The sequence below is a fragment of the Nansenia antarctica genome (assembly GCF_963989245.1).
Source record: "Nansenia antarctica genome assembly, chromosome: 6".
NCBI lineage: Eukaryota > Metazoa > Chordata > Actinopteri > Argentiniformes > Microstomatidae > Nansenia > Nansenia antarctica.
In genome coordinates, this window is record NC_137676.1 from 72,143,588 (window position 1) to 72,153,557 (window position 9,970).

The following is a 9,970-nucleotide window of genomic DNA, read 5'->3' on the forward strand; positions in this document are numbered from 1 at the left end:
GTGTGTAAGTGTATTAGTGTGTGTGAGTGTGTGTGTGTGTGTATATCAGTGTGTGTGTGTGTGTGTATGTGTATCAGTGTGTGTGTGTGTGTGTATATCAGTGTGTGTGTAAGTGTATCAGTGTGTGTGTGTGTGTGTGTGTGTATCAGTGTGTGTGTGTAAGTGTATCAGTGTGTGTGTATGTATATCAGTGTGTGTGTGTGTGTGTGTGTGTGTGTGTGTATATCAGTGTGTGTGTGCTACTGCAGGTAGCGGTAGATCTTGAAGCAGTGGTTCCCAGAGTCGGCCACCACCACGTGTCCGTCGGAGGTGAGGGCGAGGCCCTGGGGGCCGTACAGGGGGTCCGCCGACGTGTTGATGTAGGACAGGAAGGAGCCGCTACCGTCAAACACCTGGAGGGGGGGGGGGAGGGGGGTAGGGGGGAAAGAGGGGAGAGAGAGAGAATGAGAGAGGTGAAGGGGGTAGGGGTGAGAGAGGTGAAGGGGGTAGGGGTGAGAGAGGTGAGGGGGGTAGGGGTGAGAGAGGTGAAATGGGTAGGGGTGAGAGAGGTGAAGGGGGTAGGGGTGAGAGAGGTGAGGGGGGTAGGGAGGGAGGAGGGGAGAGAGAGAGAATGGGAGAGGGGAGGGGGGAGGTGGTGAGAGGAGAGAGTGAGAGAGGGGAGGGGGGAGGTGAGAGAGGGAGGGAGAGAGGGGAAGGGGTGAGGTGAGAGAGTGAGAGAGGGGAGGGGGGAGGTGAGAGAGGGAGGGAGAGAGAGAGGGGAAGGGGTAAGAGGAGAGATAAGGAGGGAGGGAGGAGAGGTGGTGAGAGGAGAGAGAGTGAGAGAGGGGAGGGGGGAGGTGAGAGAGGGAGGGAGAGAGGGGAAGGGGTGAGGTGAGAGAGGGAGGGAGCAGAGGTGAGAGGAAAGAGTGTGAGAGAGGGGAGGTGAGAGGAGGGAGAGTGAGAGAGGGGAGGTGAGAGGAGAGAGTGAAAGAGAGGAGAGAGAGAGAGAGAAAGGGAGAGAGAGGACAAGAAGAGGGGAGAGAGAGGGATTGAATGAGTGTGTGATGAATCTATATTCCGTACATTACAAAAAGCACTCGTGACATGAACCACTGATCAAACAACGTTAAACAGACACGAGTTGAAAACAGTTACAGCGCTTAAACATACAACAGAACCACCCAACACAGGAAGACTATGACCAGCGTGTCCTGAACCTTGACCTTTGACCCCTACCTGTATGCGGCTGTTGCCCCAGTCCGCCACGATGATGTTCCCGTTCACGTCCACGGCCACGCCGGTGGGGGCGTTGAACTGCCCGTTCCCCTCCCCGTTAGAACCGAACTTCAGGATGAACTCCCCCTCTGGGTTAAACACCTGGGGAGGGAGGGGTGGACACACACACACACACACACGGGCACACACACGCACACACACACACACGGATGGGCCCACACATACACAGGCATAGACACACACACACACACGGACGGGCAGTCGGGCACACACACACACACACACACATGCACGGGCACGGACACACACACGGGCACGCACACACGTACGCACGCATAGGCACACACACACACACACACGGGCACGGGCACGGACACACACACACACACACGGGCACACACACACACACGGGCACACGGGCACACACACGGGCACACACACACACACGGGCACACACACACACCATAACCATGGATTTATTCACTCCATATCCTTGTCTCAATATCTATTTGCTAAAACAACATTTTCCTGCATTAGTCTTTTGTTCTGTGTTCTTCTAATCTTTTTTATTTTATTTATCATTTTACATTTACATTTTAGACATTTAGCAGACGCCTTATTCCAAAGCGACTTACAACAAATACATTTGTCTAAGTAAGTGAATCATCTCTCCATCAGTCATTATGAGAAACAGTAGTCAGATGCAGTTGTTATTCATTATTGTCATAGTCAATTTACTTAAACACACACCAAACTACACTGGTTTAGGGCGCCCTGGGTGTGGACTCTAAGGCCGAGTTTGTAAATTCGCAGGAGCACATACTGGGTTCAACGTCATAAAGGAACCAAGTAATCTGATTGGACAAGAGGCAGTCACGTGGATGCTCCGGCACTCTCAGAGCTAATTTACGAACGCGGCCTAATACAGAGAGAAAACATGATGGAATATGGAAACACAGACGGGTAAGGACAGCAAAATAAACATGGAGGACGTCTAACATTCAAACACGTGTTTGTGTTTGATGAGTGTGATAGACCAGGGTTAGGGCGTGTTTGTGTTTGCTGAGTGTGATAGACCAGGGTTAGGGTTAGGGTTAGGGTGATGAGTGTGATAGACCAGGGTTAGGGTTAGGGTTAGGGTGATGAGTGTGATAGACCAGGGTTAGGGTTAGGGTCTTTACCTTGACAGAATGGTTGTGGAAGTCGGTGACGATGATCTCATTGTTGTGGTTGACAGCTGCGAAGTGTGGCCCTGGAGACACACAGAGACTGTTACACACAACATACACACCATAACCCTGAGACACACACAGAGACTTACACACAACATACACACCCTAACCCTGGACACACACAGAGACTGTTACACACATGTCATCAACATCCTGATGACATTCCTTGCGTCCAAAACAGACAAACAGGATGACTTAAAAGCAAACAAAAAAGTACTGCATGGGAAATGATTTATGGGAGACATACTGTACACACACACACACACACACACACACACACACACACTAACACACAGACAGATGTAGGCACGCACACATACATACTGTACACACACACACACACACACACACAGATGTAGGCACGCACACAAACACACACACACACACACACAAACAAAGATACACACACACACGAAGAGCATGCAGGACATCCTCCACGGCGGAGTGACTCTCTGAAAGGGTCAAAAGGTCACAACAAGCCAAAGGTCACGACCCCTGATTGTGGGCGTCCTAGCCTCACCCCAGACCTGGAGGGGGCGGGGCCACATGCAGGTGTGTGAGCGGAGCAGGAGAGAGAGGGGGGGGGGGACAGAGGGGGATGGACGGACGGGCGGACGGACGGACACACGTTACACGCATTACCATTGAGTGTACCTGCAAACTGCTTGTCCCCGTTGCCGCGGTTACCGAACTTGGTGACCAGCTTGCCGTTGGGCTGGAAGATGAAGACGCAGCAGGCCTTGTTGTCCACGACGATCACGTGGCCGTTCCTGTCCACAGACACGCCCTTAGGCCCCATCAGCTTCCCAGAGCCCAGCTTGTTCTGGAGGGGGGGGGGGGGGGAGGACGGGGGGGGAGGGGGAGGACAGGAGGGGGGGGGGGGGGTAAGAGGCATGAAGACTAGCCTTAACACTAGAACAGCCGTGCCTCTTTACCTACAAAAAGAGCTGCCTCTTTACAAAGTCACCTCTATGTCACCCACCTTGAACTTGCCGTCGGAGGAGAAGATGCTGACCCACTTGTTGTCGTAGTCGGCGATGATGATGTCACCGTTGGGGTGGACGGCCACGCCCGTGGGCCGCTGCAGTTGCCCTGGCGACCGACCCCGCACGCCGAAACGGCTCTTAAACGCTCCGTCGTTGGAGAAGATCTGAAACACACACAAACACACACACACACACACGCACGTACACACACGTACACACACACACACACACGCACACATGCACACACGCACACACACACACACACACACACACATGCACGCGCACACACACACACACACGTACACACACGTACACACACGCACGCACACACAGTTGCTAAGAGAATACGGTATCTTTTCACAGAACATTTTTCCTCATGTTAACTTTAAATGGAACACATTTAAATGGAACACATTTAAATGGAACACATTTCCAGCATTCCATGTTTCCACCAGGGCGCATTACAGGGGGCACAGGTGACAGATGGTCTCCATGGAGACAACAAAGAGCTGCCTCAGGGCTAATTATGTCTCAGAATGATGAGTCACTCTGCTCAGCACACCAGTAACACCCCATAATAACCATGCTGAGAGAGAGAGAGAGAGAGAGAGAGAGAGAGAGAGAGAGAGAGGGAGAAAGAGGGAGAAAGAGTGAGAGAGAAAGAGAGATAGAGAGAAAGAGTGAGAGAGAAAGAGAGATAGAGAGAAAGAGTGAGAGAGAAAGAGAGATAGAGAGAAAGAGTGAGAGAGAAAGAGAGAGAGCGAAAGCTATAGAAAGAGAAATAGAGAGATAGAGAGAAAGAGAGAGAGAAAGAGAGAGAGAGAGAGAGAGAGAGAGAGAGAGAAAGAGAGAGAGAGAAAGAGAGAGATAGAGAGAGAAAGAGAGAGAGAGAGAAAGAGAATACAGTACATTTCCTAAGGTTAACAGTACAGTGAAACAAGAACTATTTGTTTTCCTTCCAACATTTTCAAAACCCACAAAGAATTTATAACAGAAACAAATACAGAAAAGCTCCCATAATTACTGGGCGAAATACCCAAATGTGAAATCTGAGCAGCCACATTTTTGACTGTGTGCCACCTCCGAAGGTCAACCAGCGGACCATAGACGTTGCGGTATAACCTAACTGTTTATGTTTGTTTTTCACTCATGAGCCTTTTAATATTTGTCTTCACTTTACCTCTTTACCTTATTGTTTTTGACGCTTTGGCAATGTGAACATTAAATGTTTGTGTGTTCATGTCAATAACGCCAACTGAATTGAATTGAGAGAGAGAGAGAGAGATGCTTTGGCAATGTAAACATTTGTGTGTTTATGTCAATAAAATTCAAAAATTTAATTGAATTGAGAGAGAGAGAGAGAGAGGCGTACAGGAGCTTCAACAGATGGGTGTGTTGAGCTTACAGAGAGAGAGAAAGACAGGCAGTGTGAGAGAGAGAGAGAGAGAGAGAGAGAGAGAGAGACGGAGAGAGAGAGAGAGAGAGAGAGAGAGGCAGTGTGAGTGGGAGACAGAGAGACGGAGAGAGAGAGAGAGAGAGAGGCAGGCAGGGTGAGAGAGAGAGAGAGAGAGAGAGAGAGAGGCAGTGTGAGTGGGAGACAGGCAGAGTGAGAGAGAGAGAGAGAGTAAGAGAGAGAGAGAGAGGCAGTGTGAGTGGGAGACAGAGAGAGAGAGTAAGAGAGAAAGAGAGGCAGTGTGAGTGGGAGACAGAGAGAAAGAGAGAGGCGTAGAGGAGCTTCACCAGATGGGCGTGTTGAGCTTGGCCCAGAGGAACATTCTAGTGAGAAGTGTGAAGTGCGTTAGAGACCAAGTGCAAAGCACCGTACCAACGCTATCCATTACCACAGGCCTGCTGGTTCATATGGAACGTACCAATGCTATCCATTACCACAGGACTGCTGGTTCATATGGAACGTACCAACGCTATCCAGTACCACAGGCCTGCTGGTTCATATGGAACGTACCAACGCTATCCATTACCACAGGACTGCTGGTTCATATGGAACGTACCAACGCTATCCAGTACCACAGGACTGCTGGTTCATATGCACCGTACCAACGCTATCCATTACCACAGGACTGCTGGTTCATATGGAACGGTAAACGGACTGCACTTACATAGCGCTTTATTCCAAAGTGCTTTACAACGGCCTCTCATTCACCCATTCACACATTCACACACCAATGGCAGCAAGCTACCATGCAAGGAGCCGGCCCGCTCACTGGGAGCAATTTGGGGTTCAGTGTCTTGCCCAAGGTCACCTCGACACGTCTATATCATGTCTGTTCTCTGGAATCAGGGCTTATTCCATGTTGGTATCGTGTGGTTTGCTACCATTCCTCAGCCTATTACAATGAGCCCGTCCTCCGATTTCTACCTCCACCAGCCTCCCCTGGAGGAGCAGCCCTGTCGGAGTCTCCCAGAGGTCTCACAACAACAACAACAACGCTAGTTTAGGCTTTAGCTTACGAGGCTAACACGGTTGATGACGTGGGTTCAATGCCCTGTCAGTTACACAGCCAATAGGAAGCAGTCTCAGGTGTCTCTTACCTGAACTCACACTGACAGCTGTCGCTGTCTGCTGCAGTAACGCCTGCAGGCTTAAGCTCGGCAGGCTAACATGGTCGATGACCTGGGTTCAATGCCCTGTCATTTACACAGCCAACAGCCGAACACACTTTAGCTCGACAGGCTAACTTGATGCTACGTCTTTTTTTTTTTTAAAGCTTTTTTTTTTCTGAGTGGGGCAGTCCCACTGGACCACCCCAGGCCATGGTGCTAGACCACTGGACCACCCCACTGGACCACCTCAGGCCATGGTACTGGTACCAGACCACTGGACCACCCCAGGCCATGGTGCTAGACCACTAGACCACCCCAGGCCATGGTGCTAGACCACTGGACCACCCCAGGCCATGGTACTGGTACCAGACCACTGGACCACCCCAGGCCATGGTGCTAGACCACTGGACCACCCCAGGCCATGGTACCAGACCACTGGACCACCCCAGGCCATGGTGCTAGACCACTGGACCACCCCAGGCCATGGTGCTAGACCACTGGACCAGCCCAGGCCATGGTGCTAGACCACTGGACCACCCCAGGCCATGGTGCTAGACCACTGGACCACCCCAGGCCATGGTGCTAGACCACTGGACCACCCCAGGCCATGGTACTAGACCACTGGACCACCCCAGGCCATGGTACCAGACCACTGGACCACCCCAGGCCATGGTGCTAGACCACTGGACCACCCCAGGCCATGGTGCTAGACCACTGGACCACCCCAGGCCATGGTGCTAGACCACTGGACCACCCCAGGCCCTGGTACCAGACCACTGGACCACCCCAGGCCATGGTGCTAGACCACTGGACCACCCCAGGCCCTGGTACCAGACCACTGGACCACCCCAGGCCATGGTGCTAGACCATTGGACCACCCCAGGCCATGGTGCTAGACCACTGGACCACCCCCGGCCATGGTACCAGACCACTGGACCACCCCAGACCATGGTGCTAGACCACTGGACCACCCCAGGCCATGGTACCAGACCACTGGACCACCCTAGGCCCTGGTACCAGACCACTGGACCACCCCAGGCCATGGTGCTAGACCACTGGACCACCCCAGGCCATGGTACTAGACCACTGGACCACCCCAGGCCATGGTACCAGACCACTGGACCACCCAGGCCATGGTGCTAGACCACTGGACCACCCCAGGCCATGGTCCTAGACCACTGAACCACCCCAGGCCATGGTCCTAGACCACTGAACCACCCCAGGCCTGGTACTAGACCACTGGACCACCCCAGGCAGGTTGTTGGCTGCAGTAACGCCTGCAGGCTTTAGCTCAGCAGGCTAGCCCCAGGTCTCTTACCTGGACACACTGGTTGTTGCTGTCGGCGATGAGCACCTTGCCCAGGGAGGAGGCTGCCACGCCCTGGAGGTTGGTGAACTCTCCCTTGTTCCTGCCTTTGGTGCCTGGGGGGGGGGGGGGGGGGGGGCAACACACACACACACACACACACACATGTAAATGGACTGCACTTACATATTAGCACCTTATTCCAAAGCGCTTTACAACGGCCTCTCATTCACCCATTCACACACACATCCACACACCAGTGGCGGCAAGCTACCATGCAAGGCGCCGGCCCGCTCATTGGGAGCACTGGTCAGTGCTCAAATGTAAAGTTAAAGCTCATGTTATATACAAGATGGTTTGCAGTAAACACCATTCAAGGTCAGGGGAGGCTGGTGAAGGTAGAAATTGGAGGATGTGCTCATTGTAATGAATGGAACACATGTTTGATGCCATTCTCCATTCAGTCCCCATGCATTACAATGAGCCTGTCATCCAATGTCTACCTCCACCAGCCTCCAGGTAATATAATTACAGTAATGATAGTGAGTAATACAGAGTATCTAGCAGGGTCTGTCTTGGTGTAATATCACCCACACCACCTCTGTCTCTTGGCTCGGGGCTTTAGTTTAGAAGTTCTAGAAGGTGGTAGAGAGTTCTAGAAGGTGGCCAGTGTTTTAGGTACTTCTAGAAGTTGTAAAGTTAAAGCTCATAAACAACTTAATGAAGCCAATCCCAACACGTTTTAACACTCCTGTTGTGTCCATCTTACCTATATACATTAATTCTGTTGCATTGCATTCATAATTTCTTCATCATTTCATTTCATCATTACATTGGATTACTGTATAATGCCTTGGTGTGGTTTACCTGCTGTAACTGCATCCTAGAGGGCACTCTCTAACGTAATGTATACGTTACATCTATGCTATGCTAGATAATATAATATATGATGTCATATTATGACACAGTCTGATCATTTGATCCACATGTCGACAACTAATCAAAATGTTCAGACTTTTATTTCGAAACACGGAGCTACGTTTCAACGTTGTTGAGAATCACAACACAAACTCGCTAGTCAAGCCAAAATACTGCAACAACGCAATGGATTCGTTGAGTAATCCCCACTGCTACCTAGTTAAATAAAACACTACTTTATATTGTTATCAGGCTCACAGAACAAGCTGTGTTAGTTGACTAGCGATGTGTCATTGACATGAGGACCAAAATGACCAGACTGTGTCACATATAGATAATAGCCTACACTGTGCACTGTGGTTGTTGCGATATACAGCATGGCGTCCATGTTCCCCTGTTCCTCTGCTTCTGTGTCTGATTGCTAATACTTTCTAAACTAGCTTCAGGGGAGTTATGAATCTGGCATATTTGAATCTGCAATGAGGAGGGATGTTTTTTTTTTTTTTTATAAACACTTGAGTAGGGAGGGTTTTGATAGGGCCTTTGTCCGGGGCAGTGGTTTGGTTTCTTTGACTGTGGGTGGGACAATGGAAGTAAAGATCTGAGGGTTATTTTATTTGATTGGTTTCTTTGAGCTGAAGGGGGGAAAGGCCTGCCCCTTTATTTATTGTGTTTATTTGTGTTTGGTTGGTCTATTTGGGTTTTCCTGTTTAACCCTGGCCTTGTTGCATTGAGCAGAAGTGAGATTGAAGGACTAGTGTTTACTAAAAGTGTTTACTAATGATTGTATGTACCCATGTATGTATGTGTCATGCATGTACCGTATGTCTTGTTTCAATTCCATGTATGATTGGATGATTCATTCTTTTTTATAATAAAAAGGCAGAAGAGACAAGGTGTCAGCCATGTAATCGCAGGGTCCCCGGTCATATACCCGATCCCGTCAACATATCCTACTCCGGTCATATATCCATCCCTCCTCTCTCTCACCCCCCCCATCCTTCCTCTCCACCTCTACTGTCCCTATCCCCAATAAAGCAGAAACGCCCTAAAAAAACACAATAAAAAACCAAACTACGTTCATCTACACAACAACAACAACAACAGCAGCAGCAGCGAGTCTTAGACGTACCGATCCTGAAGATGAGGTCGTCCTCGATGGGGTTCTCTTTCCTCTTCCCCGTGCTGTACATGCTGGCGGGCCTCTTGATGGCCTTCTGCTTCACGTGCGCGCTGCCCGGCGACTTCAGACGCTTCTTGGCGTTGTCGGCCGCCGAAGACGCCGCCGAGGCGTCGGCCATCTTGTTGGCCCGGACCCTGAAGGGGCTGCCCTTGATGTGCTGGTCGTAGAGGCGCAGCGACAGCGTGAAGCTCCCCTCGCGCGGCGCCGTGTAGAGATACTCGTACGTGCCGTTCTTGTTGTCCACGATGTCCCCCCCTCCTCCTCCTCTTCCTCCTCCCCCTCCTCCTCCTCCCCCACCCGAGGCGCTGTCCCCGACGCTGCTGCTGTCCGGCGTGGTCGTGGCGGTCGTCGTGGCGGTCGTCGTGGCGGTCGTTGTCGGCAAGATCTCGGCGGTGATGACGGCGTTGCCCATCTTGCACAGCTCGCCGTCCTTGTCCTTGGTGGTGATGGTGACCGACACGGGCGTGCCGGCCACGCACTGCCGCAGGCCCTCGCCCGTGGCGACCGTCTCCGAGGCGACGGCGTTGGTGGTGACGATGGAGCCCAGGTTGTGGATGGACTTCTTCAG

The 9,970-nt window shown here is 51.4% G+C and overlaps 1 protein-coding gene across 1 annotated transcript in view; it reads right to left on the bottom strand.

Moving 5' to 3' along the window:
- Window positions 1-239: 239 nt before the first annotated feature.
- trim2a (tripartite motif containing 2a) overlaps window positions 240-9,970 on the bottom strand; it is a gene marked incomplete at both ends in the record, with an annotated part of 21,414 nt that continues 11,683 nt past the window's right edge. Inside the window, 7 exons of the mRNA XM_080533712.1 lie at window positions 240-392; window positions 1,216-1,356; window positions 2,397-2,467; window positions 3,102-3,270; window positions 3,430-3,597; window positions 7,314-7,417; window positions 9,352-9,970. The exon at window positions 9,352-9,970 is cut by the window's right edge and continues 114 nt beyond it. Of these exons, the coding sequence (XP_080389838.1) occupies window positions 240-392; window positions 1,216-1,356; window positions 2,397-2,467; window positions 3,102-3,270; window positions 3,430-3,597; window positions 7,314-7,417; window positions 9,352-9,970 (1,425 nt within the window). The remainder of the gene's footprint in view (window positions 393-1,215; window positions 1,357-2,396; window positions 2,468-3,101; window positions 3,271-3,429; window positions 3,598-7,313; window positions 7,418-9,351) is intronic.